Source organism: Denticeps clupeoides, chromosome 2, assembly GCF_900700375.1.
Source record: "Denticeps clupeoides chromosome 2, fDenClu1.1, whole genome shotgun sequence".
Lineage (NCBI taxonomy): Eukaryota > Metazoa > Chordata > Actinopteri > Clupeiformes > Denticipitidae > Denticeps > Denticeps clupeoides.
Genome location: NC_041708.1, coordinates 19,815,515 through 19,839,388, shown reverse-complemented (window position 1 = coordinate 19,839,388; position 23,874 = coordinate 19,815,515). Strand labels below are relative to the sequence as shown.

At 42.3% G+C, this 23,874-nt stretch overlaps 1 protein-coding gene across 1 annotated transcript in view; it reads left to right on the top strand.

The window, feature by feature from the left end:
* The first annotated feature begins 4,648 nt into the window (after window positions 1–4,648).
* Window positions 4,649–23,874, top strand: part of sorl1 (sortilin-related receptor, L(DLR class) A repeats containing) — a 51,225-nt gene continuing 31,999 nt past the window's right edge. Inside the window, exons 1-8 of the mRNA XM_028966593.1 lie at window positions 4,649–4,927; window positions 9,094–9,210; window positions 9,881–10,009; window positions 12,177–12,338; window positions 12,802–12,869; window positions 14,053–14,233; window positions 22,390–22,491; window positions 23,058–23,227. Of these exons, the coding sequence (XP_028822426.1) occupies window positions 4,667–4,927; window positions 9,094–9,210; window positions 9,881–10,009; window positions 12,177–12,338; window positions 12,802–12,869; window positions 14,053–14,233; window positions 22,390–22,491; window positions 23,058–23,227 (1,190 nt within the window). The 5' untranslated portion in view covers window positions 4,649–4,666. The remainder of the gene's footprint in view (window positions 4,928–9,093; window positions 9,211–9,880; window positions 10,010–12,176; window positions 12,339–12,801; window positions 12,870–14,052; window positions 14,234–22,389; window positions 22,492–23,057; window positions 23,228–23,874) is intronic.

Here is a 23,874-nt window from a genome sequence, read left to right as displayed (position 1 = left end):
TATTTGGTCAAGTACATGTCAGTAGATTAGCGAGGATGTTGAATATACTAGATTCTTTTACATTGACTGGAAGTGACTGAATTGAAAACATAAAATTTATTTAATCATGTTTGTCTACTACTGGAAATAGAAAAAGTGTCATTGGATCATATAGGGCAGGTGTGCGCCTACTGGGAATGAACTGAACAAGGAGGCTACCGTGAGCACGCATCGTTTGGGTGATTGCTAGTTTAAATGATGGGTGGGTGACCTTCATATGAGGTGAAAGAGTTGCTGAGATCATCATGACCACTGTAAGATTGGGCGTCGCAGGACCATGCTTTTGTTTTGCATAGCGGCTGTCTGCAAGAAGAAATGTGACATTCCTGTGCCTTTGTGGTGCATGAAGATTCAACACCTCTGTTTTACACGCCTTTTGTCGGCCTCCCCCGAGCCAAACGTGTGATCTGCTGGCCGTCAGGACCGCCCACTCTCTTTGTCTTCCCCAGATGGGAGGAACCAGGGGCGTGACATCAGAAACAACAGGTTCTATGACAACTTCTTGTAGGCCAGTGACAACTTCCTGTTGGCCAGGTGTATAAGAGATCTATTTCACATGTGGAAAAGGGACTGAGATCTCATGGCTTTTTCTCTCCCTCTCTCTCTCTTTACTCTTTCTTCTTATTTTTGATTTCTCTGTAACATTGGTACCTTTTTACATAAAATATTCACATGTAACTGCAATAATTATTTACCGGTGTTAATAAATTAACCTCTATTGTGCCATGCCTCTTTCTGCCAGGTAACATCAAGTTGGAGTGGTTTGAGTACAGTGCTTTTGTGTGGAGGGAGAAAGAGTTTTTCTACAATCAGTTCTCTCACCACGGTCTTTTTATACCACTCCCATCTATTGAAGAACCTCATAGAAATTAGACATCAACATGACATGGTTTGACTGTAACACATGCAGCTGGTTAATGCAATATTTATATAATCCAGATACATAATAAAATAGCTTTTCAGTATGGACATGCAACACCACTGATATAACCTTTTCGATCCAATGCCAAGTAAAATTCAGTTTCTATTGGCAATACTGATCCAATACTTATAATTTATACAAAAAGTAAATGTGACTGTAAAGTTAAACTAGAGTGTGGTGCCATGAGATTGGTGTTGGGGGGCAGGGTTGGTGCTCGTCCAGGGCACCATACAGGCTGGGCCCGCCTCTTTCTGTGACATCACCGAGTGAGGAGATGCATTTCTACCGGCTTCAGCTGGAATGTGGTACAGAGACAGAACAGCGAAAATATTTATTTATATTGTGCTAGTCTCGATCCAATACTGATACCAACTTGGTATTGATAGTATTGATATTTAGGATCCATCCGCACATCCCTACTTTTCAGTAACACAAAACCTGAGTGAAGATACAGTTGAAAATCTCTGAAAGTGATAAAATTGCTTTGGCATTACACAAAAAATTGGTATTAAGGTACAGATTATTATGTTGACTCAACAAGATTTTTTAACACCACTTAAATTATTTCAATATTTAGCTTTGAAGAGTAACAGTTAAGAAAGAGAGACAATTTTATTTCAGTTGGCCTTATTCTGATCATGTGGGACTGATGTACACATTCAAATAAAGTAAATTTAATTGATTTTTTCAGTGTTGGGGCAATATAATTTATGCTATATATTATCCATGTCACCTGATTTTAACACTGTTTTTACAGATAGCAATCTTCAGTTCAATATAAAATGAATAATAAAAAAGTAGTTTGTAAATAGTTTGTAAGATATGGTATATTGTGGTGCTCTTTCAAAGGCCAAGACAATTGGGATGCTTCTTACACTTTTTACAGTTTACCATGGTTACATCACCTCTCTTTCACTGAGTGGGAATGTGGATTCCAGTTGCTCCAATTTGTTAAGTGGAAGTGCTAGTAGCCTAGTGGGACTATGAACAAGAAGACCACAAATTCACAGGTTCAAACCCCACTTACTACCATTACGTCTCTGAGCAAGACACTTAACCCTGAATGTCTCCAGGGGGACTGGATAAGGGCTTCTGATCAATGCCACAAATGTAAATGTCTTCCCCACAGCAATTGTGATGTCCTTGTGCCATTCACCCAACAGAGGGCATCACCACTTCATGTTTTGAGACTGGCCTTGTCATTATTTCTTGTCCACACTTTTTATTAGCTCCAAGGCTTCTTTGTAATTACTGCTTTGTGTTTTTTTTAAATAAAAAGTTTATAATTTGTGTTTTGGGCCCTCACGCCATGCTTTTGTAATTTGTGCACATCCCTGAACAAGATTTAACATATCTAGAGGTGGCGTCTTGCCTCACCACATGTCAATAGTTGTTGTCGTGTCTTCCAAATATCTTGTTCTAAATATATTTGTTTCATTAAAGTCTGGACTGCTCCTAACAGTCTTCCTTTGGAGTGCATGTGGATATGGGGCCAACCTGTCAGCAAATTAAATGGCCTTCACTGAGTAAATGCATTCATTTTGTGCCAAAGCAAACCACTGTATTGCTCCAAAATGTATACATGTTGTGTGTTTCAGTAGTAATGGTGGTTTCACCTTAATACACTGTGCTATCGACTTTAGACTGCCAACAATCTGCATTTGCAATCTGTCTTTTTCTTCTTTGGCCTGAAGAACATGACTTGATCTGCATAAACATTGGCATGGCTGACTCATCAGACCACAGCACATATTTCTGCATCTCAGATGTGGTCTTACGCAGAAGTGTTGGCTCCACTTACCTTTCTTGATGCATGGATTCTGCTGTGGATTGTCTCTACATGCATAGAATGTCTACCTAATATTTCATTTACCATAAAACACTATTAATAAGGAAGGTGGATATCGCAACATTAATATTATCTTGAATAACAAAACAATGCTCATACTTACAGTAAAATAATTCAGATAGACATGCTGTTAGAATTTTATTTAAATACATTTTAAATTAGACAATTATATGCTGATATTATACAGTTATATAATATCAGTAATTCTGATGACTTCTTCTCAAACACTACTCAAACTAAGCATCAACATTTAATATGCTTTAAATTAGAACAACAAATGTATTTGAACTATGCAGGACATATTTATCCTTGCAATTTGTCAGAGATGACAGCCAGAGACTGGCACAGAAGTTCCTTCTTCTCCTTCAAATGAGCCTCCAGGCCTCTTGCCTCCAGCAAAATGCTGTCCAGCTCGTTAACCTGCGAGGCGTCCATTGTGGCTCGCTCTCTGTACAGGCGTTTCAATGGCACAAACATCAGATCGCACACCATTACTCCAAAGAAAGGAGATGTTCTCATACAGAATGTTGACAATACCTCAACACATCAGAGTATTTTGAGAACAACACGCTCAGGTTCCTACCGGCATCTGAAAGTAAAGAACGCACACACACATGCAGTGTAAAGCCTCATTATATCAGACTTCAGTGACTGTTTTTGTTAAAAACATTTTTACAATCTTCACGGACACAGCAGTGTTTTTTATGTCTGAGACATCACCTGCCATGACAGACTCTAGGTCTGATGCTGATGGGGATTTGTTGGCATGAGCTTTTATCTTCTTGGCTGGTGTAGTCTGGCCGTATGCACCAGGCTCTTCAGTCTGATGAATCTGGGGCATGTTTATGCTTCAGTGTACATCAGGACACCCCTATATTAACTAATGCTACAGATGTTGCTATGCTAACTAGGGTTCAATGCTAACTTAACCAATCATAAGATCTAAAGTGAAAAATACGTGTCATGACGACAAAATTGCAAGGTTATAAATAATTGAAATTAATACCACAAACATTGTAATATTTGAAAATGTTTGAAAGTAAAACATGGTAACGTTCCCTGAAATCACATTTCTTGCTAGCACTAGCAGGAAAGCTAGCCTGTGAAAGACGAAACCTTTCACCTCGTTACTCCTGTTGCTGTTCATCGGCTGTCCCTTCCCTGTCATTGTCCTTTTCGAGTCAGGGTTACAGTGAGAGCTTCAGGTAAGAGTCGTGCTGATGTATCTGACGGCGCTTCAGGACCCTCCACGCCGTTCACTGCAGCAGGTTCACCGCCTGCTATTCAACCAGTTCATTCATTATTTTACCTCGTTTATAGCTAACAATACACATAATACACGATATAAAACAAGATAATTTAGTGATAATTATTGTTAAATCATATTCCTGGATGTTTTTAATGCTGTTTGTATTTTCTACCTGTCTGTTTTTAGGTCTAAACTAAACTTCAACTAAGATTCAGGGTCATTTAGACATTAACCACTAACAAAGTCCTAAATGCTGGTTTTATTTAAAAAAAAAAGGACATTTCTTTTCGAACTCTACTTGTTAAATGTGTCCCGAGTGTCCTCGAACTGCATGAGTTACAGCTTGGCTGACCTTGTAGGATTGTAGATGTTAATTTGCTGCGGTGAATCTAATAGTCAACGAACACAGTTTTCTAGTGGAAGTCCAGACTAATTGTAGCTGACTCATATGTGACCATATAGATGGTACAGGGGAAAAAAAGACACTCCAGAGCATGTTCGCACCTTGCGGTGGTCGTGCTGTTCCAGCCTGCTAGGAGATGCCGAGGTAATGACGCAGTCCGCCGCAGAGGGCGCTGTGCGCGGCGCCACTCAAACGTACACAAACATGGCGCCGCGGCAGACGCGCTGGAGGATGCCGTCTCCTGCCGTACTCGTCGTTTCCCTTCTGCTCCTTCCCGCGCCCGCGGAGTTTTCCCCCGCGCTCCGCGTGTCCCGGAGCCCGGGCTTCGTGCTGCCGCAGGACCGCGGCTTTTCCGTGGTGACGGCGGAGGAGGGGACCGCGGCGGAGGAGAGGGACCGCGGGGCGCATCCGCACCGACAGCGGCGCAGCGCAGCGCAGACACCGGTACCGAAGGTGTACGGACGGGTAAGGACGGGGCTCGATGGTGGGAAGAGATGATCCAGTTACTGGTGTCCGCTTGTGCGTCGGTAGAATCTGGGACCAACTCTAAACCCACCCTGTCAGGACTAGAGACCTGCTCCCTGTTTAACCTGTTTACCACAACACACACACACACACACACACACACACACACACACACACCTTGTTTACCCTGTTTACCCTGTTTAACGCACGCACGCATACACACACACACACACACACACACAGACGGACACACACACACAGACGGATGCAGACACACACACACACACACACATGAATGGACGGATGCAGACATGGATGGAAGGACGGACACAGACACACACACACACACACACGGACGGACACACACACGGACGGATGGACGCACACACACGCACAGACAGACGTAGACACAGACGGACGGACGCACGCAGACATACACTCATACACATACACACAGGGATGGACGGACAAATGGATGCAGACACACACACACGGACGAACAGATGCAGACACGCGCACACACGGACGGACGGATGGACGGACGGACACAGACAGACAGACAGAGACAGACAGACACACACAGACACACACACTGTTTACCCTGTTTACCACACACACACAGTACATGGTGGTGGTGGCGTGGCTGCCGGGAACATCCATCCCGGAACTTCTTCCCGCTGATTTCCGCTCGATCTGGCTAAATTCCAGCTACGATAAGTGTGTTGGTTTTAGGTGAAAATGTCCACTCGTGTCTGGATATTCTGTGTGTGTGTGTGTGAGTGACAGCTCGTTTTTTGCTGTTGTCCTGATGTCGTTCAGAAGACATAGAGAAATATCCTCAAATTCAGGACAACCCCGAACTTAGTGTCCAGGGACGGTCCAAGACACAAACTACTCGGTGACCTGAACCTGCCTGCTCAGAGCAAAAAAACAATAAGCATTTGTGTACGTTATAGTTCATTTGATCGCCGGATCACATGCAACATTTAGACTTCTTAAAAGAAACTAAAGACGGGTCTTTAGAAATTGTAACAAATATTGATACAATCGAATCAGAGTTGCATGTAAAAGCTGAGGCCACAATAAGCAATTTCGAAACTTTTCCCATATTTGATGCAAACTAATTAAAAGGCAAAGTAGTCTGTCTTTATCTCCACGCATATATTTGGTATGCTGCTTGTAAGGGAAGTAAGTGCCATTCTGCTATTCTACAGGCTGTTTGTGTCTCTAATTCTCCGCCGTTGGTCTGCTGTCGCCGTGGCGATGGGTTTTTACCTGAGGCTGCGCTCTGCGTTGCACAACTTTTTACTCAGATGGGTACATTTTTACAAGAGCTCTAGAGCCAAGACAGTACAGGCAACCAGAGCCAAACTAAAGAGTTTCCCTTCTTTACGAGCATCTGTATTAAATCGACTTGTGTAACTGATTATTGAGATTCACAGGCAAGAAGCATCTTGGATGTGGCATTGATCTGACATCATCCAATAAAGCGACTCTTAATCTGTCTTTTCAGCCATCTCAGCAGCGCTCCCTGCATCAGTTTCCATCTGAGATCTGGGGCTCTGTGGGGACCGTGCAGTTTACTTTCTGCTGAAAAGATGTCTGCAGCCCATCCACTGATTCAGCGGTCGGGAAGGGAACTCATAAACGAGGCGTGGGATGAGGGGCGGAGCTTGCCGGAATCAGTCTGACTCAACCTGTTTAAAATCCTCGCCCACTGTTCGCTGTGAGAGTCACAAGGACTGTGTGACCACGCCTTAGATCTGGCCTGGACCTGTTAAATATGCGTCGAGCTGTCAGGAATTACAAAATAGATGATTATGATGATGAGTTCTGGAGCACTGTGAATACTTTGGGACCAACTTGGCACTTGACAAAACACTTGTCATAAAATTGGCCGAATTTCACAGTAGGCTTTCATTGGGAAGGTTGTTGGTTTGTGTAAATGTCCTGTTTCGTTTTCAGAGATTGAGATTTTTAATAAAACATTTATTTAACCAGCTTAGCACACATAATGGTGAGTGTCATTGTGCAGGGAAGCAGTGTTGATTCACTGGATCAATTCGTTAGCAGAAATAAGTCAACGGACTGATTGATCGTGGAAGCGTTTGTTTGAGCAGGACCAGGAATATCAGCGATCTGAGGCAACTGCTGGTGAAACGAGTGCGTGGTGGGTAGCCCACCCCTCCTGCTCCGTTTTGAGGGGTTGTGCGCATTTACGGTGGCTCAATAATTTATCCAAGTGAGCAAGATTCACAGGGCTACGGGATATCTGCTGCTCTGGAATGTGGCGGGATACGTGTGTGTGTGTGTGTGTGTGTGTGTGAGTGTGAGAGAGTGAGTGATGACCACCAGGCTGGTGCCGCAGCGATGATGTCATTGTTTCAGTCCAGTGGCAAAGAACAGCAAGAGACTTGCGGCAGTCGTTCACATGACCCCTCTCTTGTCTCTCACTCTCTCTCTCTTGAATAATACACACACACACACTGCTGCAGGTTGTGTGTGTGAGAGATTGTGTGTTGCTGAAGGGATGGATAATTCACCAGAGTCTGTGGCGGCGTCAATTACTGACATTAAGCAGATTTCTGAACAACAAAGGAAATCAAAGAAATGTTTTTTTCTTCATTTTTTTGATCTGAAATTAAGCTAATCCTGGTTTGAAGTGCGGAATGTTTGAATGTTTTCTTTATTTAGCAGTTTAAACAGTCAGGAATGTTCCAAATCTGTCAGATGCTAGTCCGGTGCTGGTCATATTCTCTAATCCAAAATCCATATCCTATCAAAATTTTTGTGCTTTTTATACACACTAACTGACTTGCATAGAGAACGCCCGTAGTGGTATTGATCAACACAAACCAGCCGAGCCCATTTTACTGAAACGTGTTTCTCCCGGTTCCTGCATTGCCATGTACAGTTTTTGTGGTTCAAAAGCTAACATCATGTGCAGTTTGTTTTTTGCTGAAAAAGTCTCATGACATAATTATCTGTATGGCTCCTATCGGCAAAAAGCTAACACGCTTTTAGAAATGAAACCCTACTGGGACGCAAAACATCTGTGTTGTCATAGGCACTTTTTCAAGCCATATACGGTCATGTTTAATATAATCCAACCTTTATAGTCCTGGATTAACCCATTTATCTGAACAGTAATTAATGATATGTATTTTAAACACATTTCAAACACCAGCTACAACTTATAACAGCTGCTTTTAATAATCAGTCTTCCGAAAACAGATATGACCGCTGCACGTGGTTTACACTTGAAAGTAGGGCTGCACGATTTGGGGAAAAAGACATATTGCGATTATTGAGATCAATATTGCGATATGCGATTGCGATGTGATAAAGGACACTTGCTTGTACATCAATGAAAAGACACATACTAATAGTGAAAAAACTACTTATAACAACTTGAAATGCCAGGTGCTTTAAAAATACAATATTCTGCAAAATTAAATAAATCACAAAAACTCTTTTACATTACTGTTAAGATTTGTAAACTGAGGTGAATTTCTTTAGGAAACCTTCAAAGTCTGAGAAAAGTTAACTAAACTGCTAAGAACAGTCTAAATAGTTAATGCCTACGTTTAACCAAAACGTTGTTTGGAGGCTGACTTGAACACAGGAATGCATAGCTTCGCTAGCTTAGCCTAGCTTAGCTAAGGTTAAGACTTATAAAACGGGGATTTTATAATGTAATTGTCCAGCCTTACCTATGAAATGTAATCCCCCGGGATGTGGTTTGGAGCATACAGCGGTTTGTACAGCCCCAAGCAGCACAAGAGTGAAGCATTTTTATGCACTTCTCTCCATAGACATGTATATGCCTATCGCAATATGGCGGCGACGTTGACGTACCATGTCTCCGAATCGAAAGTCATGTGACCAAACACGTCACATCCGTGATGTGAGACGTGAGATGTGAGACTTCAGTCAGCTCGCAAACTTTGAGAGAATGAGAGAATGGATCGGCAACATATCCGATCCAATCCATGTACTAATAATTTAAATCGCAGCTTTTTGCGTTCATGTAATCGCACAGACTGAAATCGCGATTACGATTGCGATTAGATTAATCGTGCAGCACTACTTGAAAGGTTTAATTGTAAAAAGCTAAATTGTTTATTTCTTAAATTTTAATCAGCTTCATTTTTTTGACTTCACAGGCCAACCTCAATGATTCTCATAACCAGATGGTTGTGCACTGGGCTGGGGAGAAGAGTAATGTCATTGTGGCTTTGGCCAGGGACAGTGTTGGTGCCACCGACCCCAAAAGCAGCTCGGTAAGTCCCGAAGCTATATTCTGTGTAGGACACAAAACAAACTATTTTAACTTTTGGGAAGTTTAACTGATATTTGGATCAATCAGCTTTTATCATTCCTGATGTGGTAAGAAAAGATCATTTTAAACATAAATCGATAATTTATTCATTTTTTAATCTGGCCATTTAAGTAAAAGTGGGCAGGCCACATGCACAGTCTTACTACAGTTCAAAAGGTGCTCCAGAAAAAAAAAAATTAAGGCCCCTTCCACACAAGAAAATCTTTGGAGCTGCTGCAGCACAATTATGGTCGTTTTATCTGCCATTGATGTATGTGTAACTCATTTGGGGTTATAGGTTCACAAAAAGAAAACGCTTTGTCATCCAAAAGATATGTGGAAAAGAGAAATTCGTTCTGGAACCTCTTTTTAAAGATAACCGTTCTGGCTCCCATGTGCGTAGGCCAAGAGAAAAACATTGTTGTGTGACAAGTGTCCGGTCAGAATGTGTAATCCAGTACTAAAGCCATTGATTCCTGTGTGAATGCAAGAAAAAGCATTAATCCCATGGCAAATAACATAAAATAGATTAAGGGATAAAAATATACTAGGGAGGAGTGGGCGATTTATTTATTTATTTTGATTATTTTTGAAATATTTTTGATTTTGTGGTGTATCTCATCTTGCTCTAGGTTTATGTGTCCTATGACTATGGAACAACATTCACACACATCTCTGAGAGGTTTCAGTTGCCAGTGGGTCAGGAGAATAAAAAGCAGATCATCTCTCAGTTCTACCACAGCCCAGCTGACAACAAGAGGGTAAGTGGCAGACATTTTTTCCCCCACTTTTTTTTTCACTTTATTTTATGCCAAACATGCTCCTGAAATTTCTGAAAGAAGTTGTTGCCGTCTGAAGTGAGAAACAGTTATAGTTGACCATAAGTATGTGTGTACTGTGTTTACAGCATTGATATAGAATTTTATGAAGTCATCAGAATGCACCCTGATTTTTTCCCCAGCTTTATCAGCCTTGGTACGGTTCATTGAAATTGGCTACATTACCTCCATTGCTCAAATATTGCAAATAGAGAACCCAACAGGTTTGTCACTGGGTAACATCCAGTACCCAGTGGTAAAAAAGCTGCATGTGGTGTCATTTATATATAGCATTAAATTCTGCAGAGAGGAAAGGTTCACAGAAAGCTTACATTGCATCAGAAGGATCTCATTTTTAAAATGTATCAGTCGGGTGCAGGTTACCAAAAAATCCATAACAATGAATATACCATGGAATACAGTAAGGGCAGTCATTAAAAAGTTGGGACAACAGTGATGTTGCCAAGATCTGGATGTTCCTTTAAAATTTATGAAAATTTGAGGGAGGCTGCCAAGAGACCTACAGCTACACTGAAGGAGCTTTTGTTCATCCAAAGAATACCACACCCACAGTGAAGCAGTATCACATTTTGGGGTTCCCGTACCCCGTTCCTGTAGCTGGAAATGGGGCTTTAGTCAAGCTTGCATTTTCAATGGGATGCGACAAGTGATGTGCAGCTGCGCAGCAAATCAGTTCTTTGCGAGCGTCTGCAAACACAGCAGTGAAAGTTGAGTTTGGTTTATTGCGCAACCAATAGAAACTGTATTGAAGTGGGAGTGAGATGTAGGAGAGGTTGATTTACACTAGTGATAACAAGTTGATTATAGTGTATTACCGCAACACCATGAGGAAGGAGAAAATGTCGGATGCTGTAGGTCTGCCAAGTGTGCTTTGACTTGCTTGTTGTTGCCAGAGTAGAAATCGCATTTGATACCTATAGACATACTTTTAATTTTGTTGATTGAAATAATGAGGTGTAGTTATGAAACAAAATAAGTGGTGGAATTGTGAGGGTGGTGTTCAGTTACGGTGTTAAATATGCTACTTTTTAAGCCCATGACACAGAGTTTACAGCCAATCACACCAACCAATGTTTGATTTAATGTTGACAATGTTGCGCTACTCATCTCAAGTCCAAGTCCAAGTTAATGTGGGCAGGTCCCGATAGACCATAACCAGCAGCTAAACGTGCAGCAGGAATCTCCCACGTCCGTCCATTTAGCTTAATTCCTTTACAGTGAGTCTGTGGCTCAGTGTGATAAGTTGCAATTTCCCTGACATTTTAAGAAGCAATGTTAATAAAAACTAAATAAATTATTGTTTTTCAGTTGTACATGCTATAGGTCACATTATAGGTGGCCAGTGTTTTTGTTTTTGCATCACAACAGTGGTGTTCCTTATGGCATTGCGGTGCTTCCAGAGGGAGAGATGTTTGCTGGAAGTGCAGGAAGGAGCAGAATTATTTGCTGTTGTAGGACTGATGCACTAAATGATTAATCTTGCATAATGACAAGTGAATAAACACGTTTGTGGTATTTAGCCAACATTAGACTCAAGCCAGCCCCATTTCCAAGTACAGTATGAAACAAATATTAATTTAGTTGTGAATCATTATTTGTGAAAATGAAGTGTGTCCTCTGAAATGTGTAATCTGCTTTTAGCCCATCACTGCACCCAGGGAGCAGTGTAAGGGGATGGCGCTTTGCTCAGTGGTACCTCAGTGGCACTGCGAATCCCGGTTCGGAATACTACTCTATTACCGTGTGCAGCAATATTAGAGTAACAATGACCTGCGCACTCCCAAGATCACTTTGAAGATGAGAGCTCAGAGTACTGCGGAGTACTCTGCAGCTGACCTCATTTTCTGCAGAGATACTGATCAGGTGGCAGACACCTGGCAAATATGTCGTTTTCACGTCACAGTAAGCCAGCTGCTGTTCCAGATGTGCAGCAGTGTGGGGCTCCACAGGTCAGAGGTTGATTTATTCACCTCTTATTTTCAAATTCTCTTCCTCATTACACCTTTTTTGAATGCCTCAGCAGTGGAATAGTGGCAAGGGTGCAGCGCCCTCATTTATTCTCTGTGCTTTTGCCATTTTATTTCTGCAGTACCTGTTCACTGACACCACTAACAAATACGTCTGGAGCACCACCGACTTCTGCAGGACAGTGAAGGGCTTCCCGCTGCCATTCCTCCCTGGGGACATGCTGTTGCACAGCACCCAACCCAACCTGGTGCTTGGCTACGACAGCTCGCACCCCAACAAACAGGTAGATCAAATGTGATGGAGAGCATAGAGTGCGGGGCGTGATCCGACCTCGGATCACCATGGTAACTTTAGCCTCATGTCTGACCTGTTCCGGGAAGGGCTTTGTTTCGGAAATCGGATCGCAAACAGCACCTGGACCTGGATCAGCCACCCGAAACATGAGAAAAATGTCACTTTTGTCAGTCAGATATACCCTTCACATTAAAAATGTAAAAATCTGTCTGGCCGCGGTGTTATTACAGTGACATTTTTTTATCCTTTAGCAATAAAAAGGTTGGCCAAGGCTTTTCACGTGACTGCTTGTTTTTGTGCTGGATATGGAGATTAAGCAGAGCCTGGGTGTCTGGCAAAAGGAAAAGAAAGTCGCTGCTGTTGAACAGTGTTCCAGTTGTTTGGAATTTCATCAGACTGTGAGAGTTTTCCCCTCAGGATAGATTTATCTCACTTTCTCCTTCCCTCCTCAGCTGTGGAAGTCAGATGATTTTGGAGAGAGCTGGGTGTTAATTCAGGAGCATGTGAAGGCCTACTTTTGGTAAGCTTGTTTGAGGATGTATAGGTGTGTGCATGCATGTGTAAAATAAACATACAATTACAACACAACGTGAAAACAAATTCAATGTTTAGAGTGAGGCATATAAAAATATTAGCTCATTATGAATTTGATGGGTCAGTGACACATATGGCTTCTTCTTAGCAAATCTTAACCTGTATTTGTGGGTGGCGCCGCAAACTGTGATTTCTGGGAGTGTTCCTGAGCTAATGGGCCCGTCTTGCCCGTTTTTAATGCAGCGCCCCCCGAGGGATCACGGCCATCTAGTATTCATTTTTGACCAGTCTTCTCACCATATTTATTTCCAATTTCTATTTCTCTATAGATTTTAGATGACATATGTCACACGTTTGTACAAGTGGAACATCAATGTAATAAGAAATGTCATAAGTCTTTTTTTTCTGCCGCTATATTTTGTTTGAAAGTGTGAATGAAATATTTTTTTATTAAATGAAATGTCCATTGTAGTGTGTGTGTGAGCGAGAGAAAGTATGGGTATAGCTTGAGGTGTGTAAGGGTTGGAGACCACAGATTTCCTCTGCTCTGAATTCTTTTGTTTTAGCTGCACTGAAAGGTTTCTTTTGTGTGTGTGTGTGTGTGTGTGTGTGTGTGCGCGCTTTACCAGTTCAAACTGTTTTCTGTTGAATAGAATGAGCTGATGGCAGAACACTCAGTGGGAAGGCTGATAAAGGAAGGACAAGAATTGTAAACCCCATCTAAAACATAGATTTAACATTTAGACTGGAGTGAATTTGCATTCATGAGGGTTTCAGGCTGTGAAGGAACCGACTTTTATGGTTAAAACAGAAAAGAAAAACATGCTCTTAGCACTGGGGTTATTGCTAAATGAATTTTCTTATCATTTTCCAAAATTTCGATTACATTTAATATATCGATGCTATTATACTTTCTTATATATATTATAATTTTATTTGTTCTTCGTCTCACTCAAGTTGAAGCCAGACAGATATGTGTGTATAGGCGTCTGTATCGGAGTGAATGAGATTCAGCATTGTGGGTCATCACTGATGTCACTGACACTGGTTGCTGTTGCAGATTTACTTAAACCGCCGTCCTCTGCAGTTACCTCACAATCAGTTATCGACCCGCTACAGTGTGCATGCTGGCCTTGGCTTGGGCTTCATTAATTTCTGTGTTGTGACAGGGGTGTGGAGCCTCACGACAGCCCGACCACTGTCCTGCTGCAGAGGCACAAGCCCCAGGGAGTCTCAAGTATCCTCAGCAGCACCGACTTCTTCCAGAGCAAGCTGAACCGCCACGTCATCCTGGAGCAGGTTGACAGTTTCCAGCTACGGGACAAGTACATGTTTGCCACCACCAGCAGGGTATGTTTCTCTGGCACCATCTAAATTCTGCTTTCATGGCCAGCTGGGGAAATGCAGACTGTAATTCATTTACATATTTAGTCTGCATGGTAATTTGAAACTCTCCAATTAGCACCAAGGTCTGTGGTGCCCAGTCTCTGTGAACTCTGTTACACTTTCACACTACAGGTGTGAAGCTTCACTGGTCTCATGATTTGATTCGATTACGATCATTCCAACATTTTATTACAATCACGATGCATCCCGTCATGTTTTCTACATCACTATATCATCAGATTTAAGACCTCATTCACATTCGCTTTTCCACCATTGGTGGCGTCAGGTGAGCATGGACAGAACGGTGACATTTTTTCTGCTCATAGCCACAAAGCAAAGCATCCACACAGGCGTTCAGTACAAGCGTTTGGTCTCCTGCACTTTCGGATGGCGTCAAATAACGGTGCATGCTGCGTTTTTCTTACTGTCAATTTCTACCAAAATCTTGCTGAACATTAAACAGCGTCAATTGAACGGCAGCGAAATGCAAATCATATGCAGCTACAAACGCAGCAAAAACACATATGAGGTTTACAGGACGTCCATTTCGAACATTCGTGTGGACGAGGCCTTACTCCTACCGGGAGCAGTGCCATACTAAGAATTTCAGAGTACCAGAATTACAGAGTATCACCAAGCAACGGCATTATGGTAATCGGTTATGCTCTGCACTGCATCGATGCAGAATCATCCATGTCTGCATCACAAGGCATCGATTATGGGATTAATTTCAACAGCCTACTTCACACCTGCTGCCACGGTGACTGGACTTAAGACTTATGATGCCTGCAGGAGCAGACAGGCTCTGGTTCAGCTCTTTATTTGAAAGATGGTGATGTTTGTGTGTGAAATTGGGTGTTTGCCTGTGATTGGTGAGGAGATGAGAAATACATGAGGCTTGTTAGATAAGATAAGATAAGAAAAGATAAGATAAGCCTTTATTAGTCCCTCAAGTGGGAAATTGCACTTGTCACGGCAGAAAGTGGACAGAAGCAGAAGGTAATAGCAGCATAAACAGAGGTAATAGCATCACAAAAATAAGATAATTATGTATCTGTCTGTATATATGTACAAATGTACAATTTAAACAGTTAACAATTTAACAGAATGTGCCAAAGTGTGTGTGTTTGTCTGTGTATGTGTGGTCAGCTGTGAGGTCTATGTTATAGAGTCTGATAGGAGTTGGAAGAAAAGACCTTCTGAAACTCTCCTTCCCACATTGTGGGTGCAGTAGCCCGCCACTGAAGGAGCTGCTCAGTGCTGTCAGAGTTTCCTGCATGGGGTGGGAGATGTTGTCTAACAGGAATGACAGCTTAGCCACCATTCTCCTGTCACTCACCACCTCCACTGGGTCCAGAGGGCATCCTAGAACAGAGCTGGCCCTCCTGATCAGTCTTTAGGAGTGGCCCCTGTACTCCAAAAGACCTGAGCCTGCGCAGCTGGTACATCCTGCTCTGCCCTTTTTTATAAAGTGCATTAGTGTTATGAGTCCAGTCCAGTTTATTGTTCAGGTGAACACCAAGGTACTTGTAGCTCTCCACTTGTTGACTCATGCCTTATGATTATGTATAAGTCTCTTATATGTGGACGATTGGAAAAAACAAACAAACAAATGTATTGTCAGATGAGTGTGATAGTGGTGTTTTATAAGTCTAATAAAAAGATCATGAAGAGTTATGGCCCAATTTCCCTGGGACTTGAGTTTTGCTGGATTTACAGAAACCACTTGCTAGATATCTGTGTCTTAGTCTGGAGGTACTAAGTAGTACCCACCCAGGTATGTAATAATTTCTGACACCATGAAGTTAAACAAACCTTATGTTGAAATCTGTAGGTATGATTGACGACCGCTTCCTCATTCTGGTGGAGTGGAGAGCTAGTAAATTTGGCATTAGAGAACACACCCAACACACTGTTTCTTTTAGGGTGCTGCACAAGTTCAGCCAGTCAGTTAATCCGTGAGTTGGATTTATTTTTACATTAATTTGAGTTCAAAAGTTAAATTTAGATGTAAAACAAATGCAACCAAGTGTAGTGTAGGCCGCCACTTTTCCAATTGTTAGATCTTTTTGTGGATTTACTTGTTGCAGCCCTCGTCTATTGCTAGTCCCAGTCCAATCTGGTCAGCCTGGCATGTTTGGTGTAATGAAGAATAACTGTGGAAACTTAAAGTTCCACTTCATTCTGGCTCAAATTGTGATTTTCCTTCTGCTTTACAGCCGGGGTTCTTTGAGCATGCTGAGCACGTGGAATCGGAATGCAGCTCACTGATTGGAGAGCTCCAGTTTTCTCCGGTTTCTCCTTTACTGTCCCCGCGCCGTTCTGCTGCCTTTCCTGCAGTAACTGCAGACATTAAGCGATTCAGAGGCATGCACATCCATAGACGTTACCGTAAGGTTTTTGTAGTTTGTCATTTCTTTTTCAGACTGAGGAAAATTATTTACTCATTAATTAGGATTAGGACAAATTGGAGCAATACATGGATGCAGATGGATTGTCTTTCTGTTATTTGAATTGAGGAAGTCAGAACTTCAGGCACTGTACTCTGATTTAGCATTCAAGCATGTGAGCGTCCTTTCCAGGCTGCCGGGACGGTGGGTGGCTGCCAGCACACTGCGTCTCTTGTTTCCAAGATTAATGTGCCTCCCGCTATTCACAAGTTCCAACTTTTATTTGCGCTAACAGGATGATGCTGCCAAGGCTGCTTATGTATTTCACAGATCAGTCGGTCTTACATACTCACAACACAACCATTATGTACGTTTCTAGCCGGAATGCTTCACCGAAAGATACCAGTTTCACGTCTGTCCTCTCTTTGCCGCACCCAGCACCCACCCCACGACTGTTCTGATTTAGGGTTACTATGCCAGCGGGGTTAACTACTGGGAGAGCAATGTATTCTACACCCTGGATGTGCAGTGAAAAATCCAATCCAAACCACGCAGCATATAAAACACAGCAATGCTGCCAACAGAGTGTGTGTTCTGTTTGTTTCTCGGGCCTGCTTTTAGCACTCCTGCAGGACATTTAGAAATTCTTTTACTTTTCATAAAAGGATCGACATTAGTTACATTAGGTAAATGACATTTGATCGCAGAACGCTTCTGTGATGTGTGTTACTAGCGGCAGGGCATACAGTTTACAAAGTGTGTACTTATTGTTAAAAAAAGGTTGTTGCATGAACATTGCTTTCAACAAACGTTGATTTAGTTTTGATCAGTGGAAATATAGTGTTTCTTTTACTATAATGTTCACTGCCTTGACATTCATTATACTATACATGGTGGCCAAGCGGGTAAGGAAACGGACCCGCAATCAAGGTTGCTGGTTCGAGTCCTGAACTCAGCTGCCACTGAGCAAAGTACCGCCCCCACACGGTGCTCGCCGGGAGCCTGTCATGGCTGCCAACTGCTTACCAAGTGAAAGTGAAGTCATTGTGAAATAATGCAGCACAGCAGACGGTGCACATAAAATGTGTCCTCTGCTTTTAACCATCACCCTTGGTGAGCAGTGGGCAGCCATGACAGGCGCCCCGGGGAGCAGTGTGTGGGGACGGTGCTTTGCGGCAACCTTCTGATTATTGGGCCGCTTCCTTAACCGCTAGGCCACCACTGTCCCCATCACCTTGGTTAAAAGCAGAGGACACACACACACACACACACACACACTACAATGGTCTATAACATTTCATTTAATAAAAAAATATTTAATTCACACGTTCAAACAAAATATAGCTGCAGAAAAAAAAATGACTTATGACATTTCTTATTACATTGATGTTCCACTTGTATAAACGTATAAACAACATATGTTGTTGTGTCACTGTGAGCTGTGCTGTTGTTCACAATGATAATCACTTCACTGTTCAAGGTTTAATGAAGATTACTGTGGAAACTTATTACTGTGGAAACTTCCACTTCATTCTGGCTCAAATTGTTATTTTCCTACTGCTGCTCTGTACAGCCGGGGTTCTTTGAGCATGCTGAGCACGTGGAATTGGAATGTTCAAGGTGTTGACTTGGCCTCTAGATGATTGATAAACAAGTTAGATCCACCTCGCAGGATCTGTTACTGACCCCCAGGTACTGACCTCCCACTGCAAAATTGGGATTAACTCTGTTTTATAAAACTATTAGTCATAATGTTGTGGATGATCATATGTGTACATTTTTCATTTAGTTGAAATTTGAATAACTGGGTTTAAGTGGATTTCGTTTTTCTTGAGTTTATATCGTGATATCCATATGTTGATAAACATTCGCATTTGTGAACTGGATTTCTTGGGGAACTACATTTTGCAAATAGTTTCTCATGTAGTCAAAATCGAAGTGAACTTTGTCATCTCCCTTATAAAAATGTATGCAGTGAAACCAGACGACGTGGCTCCTGTTTTACATTTGCAAAAAAGAGGCACAATGAACATACATATATTTTTAACAGAACAGGCCACAGCAGCAGCGGAGTCTAGCCTGTAGACAGATTCATGTTCATTCATTCAGTTTAGATGCAATACACAGCAGAGGTGTTGTTCCCTCTGAAAGACGTCTGGACCATCCCTTAAAAATCTCTGGATGTGTGGTCCAGGCCTGTTCTCCCCCTAATCCTTGTGGCCTGTGGCTTCCTGATTGGCCCTGTCTTCAGTGCCTGGAGACCAAACTACATAAATCAACCTGGTTAACAGGGCTGTGAAGGTCTGGGTAAAATATACTCTGGAGGCTGAGCAGAACGGCTAGCAGGTTGTTGTTGGAAAGAATCAACCACCATTCAGAATACCGCGGAATTAAGTGGAGTTGTGCAGCTAAATTGTTAATTTGCTTTGTGATTTTTGTTGCCAGACCAGCCAATCAGGGAGACATCATAAATAGGTTATTAATAGGGTGCAGTCTAGAGAGTCTCTTAATATGACCATAGAGGGCTTTTGGTGATTTAAAGATGTGAAGATAATTGCACAATGTTATGAAAATAAATACTATATATTCTAGTTCATAGATCTACCATATATTAATATTGATGAGACATTATATTGCCGTATGGTAGTAAACCCAATAACATGGATGAACACTCACCAGAACTAAGAAAACCATCCCCTCACAGTAATTGTGGTTACTTAACCTGCATCACAGGGAGACATCATAAATAGGTTATTAATAGGGTGCAGTCTAGAGAGTCTCTTAATATGACCATAGAGGGCTTTTGGTGATTTAAAGATGTGAAGATAATTGCACAATGTTATGAAAATAAATACTATATATTCTAGTTCATAGATCTACCATATATTAATATTGATGAGACATTATATTGCCGTATGGTAGTAAACCCAATAACATGGATGAACACTCACCAGAACTAAGAAAACCATCCCCTCACAGTAATTGTGGTTACTTAACCTGCATCACTCACTCACTATCCATAACCGCTTAGTTCTACTCAGGGTCGTGGCTGCTGGAGTCCATCCCGGGACTGTCCACCGCAGGGCACTCACACACACAAACAACTCAGAATCATCAGTTCACTCAGTGTGTACTGGCAGAAGCCATTTCTGCCATCCAACCCTCCAAATCCAACCCTCCTTCCAGAGTTCAGGTGCTGCGCAGACCAGCTGGAAGATGTTCTCACCGACATCTTCAACATTTCACTGAGCCCCGCCATTGTTCCATCGTGTCTCAATGACTACCACTTACACCCATCTTGATGAAGTGCTTCCAAGAGGCTGGTCATGAAACATATGAAGACCCTGTTGCCCTCCACCCTGTACCCACTGCAATTTGCCTGTCGTCCGAACAACTCCATGGACGATGCCATCACCGCCACCCTGCATCTGACAAATAAGGACCCATGCGCATGCTGTTTATAGACTTTAGTTTAGCATTCAACACCATCATTCCTCAGCACCTGGTCAAGCAGCTGAGCCTGCTGGACCTGAACACCTCCCTCTGCAACTGGATCTTGGACTTCCTGACTGAGAGACCTTTGGGAACAGCATCTCCAGCACCACCACACTGAGCCCTGGATATCCTCAGGGCTGTGTGCTCAGTCCAATGCTGTTCACCCTGCTGACCCACGACTGTGCAGCGATGCAGCAATGGAGTTTCAGTGACATCAACCACATCATCAAGATCGCCGATGACACGACTGTGGGTCTCAACATCAAGAATGTTGAGTCAGCATACAGAGAGGAGAGGACTGGTGTAAGGTCAACGTCAATAATCTAATTTTAAACATGGTCAAACGAATGAGATGATTGTTGACTTCAGAAGACAACCGAGGGACCACTCTCCACTAAACATCGACGGACCTTGTGTGGAGATCATCAAGAACACAAAGTTCCTTGTTGTTCGTCTAGAGGAGAACCTCTCCTGGAATCTCAACACCAGCTCAATAGCCAAGAAAGCCCAGGAGTGTCTCTACTTCCTGCGGAGGCTGAGGAAAGCCCATCTCCCACCACCCATCCTCACCACCTTATATATAGGGACCATTGAGAGCATTTTTATCAGCTGCATCACTGTCTGGTGTTAGAACCGCACTGTATCAGACTGCAAGATCCTACACTGGATATTGAACACAGTCTCTCTTCCCTCCAAAATGGACATTTACCCCACACGCTGCACCAGGAAAGTCACCACCATTGTGAAGGACCCTACACACCCCTCACATGCCCATCTGGAAAAAAGTACTGAAGCATTCAGGCCCTGACTGCAGACTCTGCAATATCTTGTTTTCACCCTGTTGGTTTTAATGTCTGCATTAGCTTACAGAGTTAAATACTTCAATGTAGACACATTATGCAGTTGTGCTATGATTTTGTGATGTGAAAATGAAGTGATTGTCATTGTTATTTACAGCACAGCACACGATACACACAATGAAATGAGTCCTCTGCTTTTAACCCATCACCTTTGGTGACCAATTAATGACAGTGTGCTGGACATAGTGTCATCTATGGGGTTATGTCTGTAGTAAATGTGTGAGATTAAGATTTAATGTCAGTCGGAAGTAGGGATAAACTCCACTACCTCCGACAGCAGCAGCTTCTGGGTATAGGAAAATGCCAGTCAACACAAACAGATGGAGACGAATCCTGGAGATACTGTGTTGCCCTGACATTTTATAAACCTTGAGCAGGCAGACACCAGGGTGCTGTGTTCACCCAGAGTGTAGAAGAAACTGGAAGTGATCAGTCAAATTTCTCAACTATAAATAGAGGAGAGACGCATTCAAATAAAATGTCGCGTCCAGGAATAGTTTGCTTCCAGACCAAATTGCAGTGTGTCATTTCCACAACCCACAATGTCATTGGGAACAACTTTGTCAAGTCAAGATCTTTATTGTCAACAGTACCATATACACAGTATACAGGATATCAAAATACCGTTTCACCCCAAGCCCCTCGTGGCGCATTTATATGAGTATCAAAATATAATCTTAGGAAATATAAAGCTAGAAGTAACAAATAAGTAAAAGCAAACAAAATTTAAGTAATATATAATGTACAATAAACAAAAGACACAGTGAAAGTAAGCATGTGCAATTACAGTAAAGTGACATTTGTGCAGGTGGTATTTGAATAACAGGTTCATTTATGAACCTTCTGATTATGGGGCCGCTTCCTTAACCACTAGGCCACCACTGCCCATGTGCAAGTTGTAGAGTGTGCAAATCATAGCAAATATGTTTGTAAAAGTGTTTATGTTTATCCGTCTTTTGATGGCAGTGAGTTGAGAGCTCTGACTGCTTGCCATGTCTGGCCATTACGGCTCCAATGCTGTGAAACTGTCTGCCAGATGGCAGGAGGGAATACAGGGCATGTGAGGGTTGGAAAGTGTCTTTCACTATGCTCGGATGATGTGTTTGTCGTAGAGGTTGAAGATGGGTGGGAGAGGGCCTCTTCTTGAGTGAGACACCATTCTTGATTCAAGAGCACAATAAACATGCAATCATGCAATTGCTTTGCTCCTCAAGGGTACCCAAGAATGTTAGATAATCAGAAACTGCTGCTCTTACCTCATGCAATTTACAAAACTATGCACACTCTGTTGACACTTCTGATTTCATCTGTTTCAGTGAGGTCTTGACTGGATCTCTGCAATGTTCATTGTTTTTAATGTTCTCATATTTTTCAGAGACTTCTGGGCAACCAAAAACCAGCCTCTGTCCAGCTGTGGGTATCCTACAACCGCCAGCCAATGAGAGCAGCCCAGTTTCAGACCCGCCACCCAATCACAGTGAGTGTTTTTTTGTTTTGTTTGTTTTATATCAGCAACAAACCCTCAGATGTGAAGGATTATGAGAATTAAGTCATATATAAGAAATAATCAGTGGATGGAGCTGATTTATTGTGAAAGGGCAAATAGGTTGTTTATATACTGTACAAGATGTATGTATTATTTTTATTTCCCCTTTTGGCCTTTGAAAGCTGTTTCAAGTGAAAGTGAAAGTGAAGTGATTGTCATACGTGATACACAGCAGCCCTGCACACAGTGAAATTTGTCCTCTGCATTTAATCCATTACCCTGAGTGAGCAGTGGGCATCCATGACAGGCACCCAGGGAGCAGTGTGTGGGGACGGTGCTTTGCTCAGTGGCACCTCAGTGGTACCTTGGCAGATCGGGATTCGAACCAGCAACCTTCTGATTACGGGGCCGCTTCCTTAACTACTAGACCACTGAATAGAAGAATTGATCTAATTAAACGCTTCGCTAATTTCTGATTAATATGTTCTTGAATGTTGCTAAATAAGCATTTCCTGTATGCTGTCCCATAACACATTCTCATTTTGCTTGTCCTGTAGGATTACTACATTGCAGATGCATCTGAAGACCAGGTGTTTGTGTGTGTCAACCACAGCAACAATGTGACGCACCTGTACATCTCTGACACACAGGGTCTGCGCTTCTCCCTGTCCCTAGAGAATGTGCTGTACTACAGCCCACAGGGCTCTGGGAGTAACACTCTGATAAGGTATTACATCCTCCCAGGAGATCATCCCATTGTAGGGGATGATTATACGATCTTTATCAATGATTGGGATAAAATTCAGCTCTATAGTGGTGATCAGCTTTAGCCATTTTTCTCAATCACGATAATAATTTACTTTTAAATGGAGTCTCCTGGCTGTCAGACATCCCGATTTTCCGCATATTGATAGCTGCTCCTTGATGGCCACAAATGGAATAAAATGGAAATGGAATCCCAGAAACAAGCAGGCAAGAAAGTAGCGCATACATTGTGCACTTGAGAGAAGCTTGCACGTAACGGAATGAGAGCGAGAGAAAACGTGCGTCTGTGTGGATGACTGTGTGTGTTGCCTGTTCATGTAGCCTGTACAAGATAAAGAGCATCCTGATTGGTTTACTTGGCAAACTTAACCAATCAAATTTCATCACAGCAGGCTTTTTTATTTTTTTTTACCTTGATTTATGGTAACTTTCAAAATTTATAACTGTAATTGGTTCAGTGGAGATATGAGTCCATAATAAAATAAAAATGGCAGGGTTTAAAGTTAATCTTTCACTTCTGTTAGTAGTACAATTCAACAGGCCAGAATTGTGTTTAAATCTGTTAACGAATGACACTTTTTTTTTTTCTCCATTGGCCTTGTACCACCG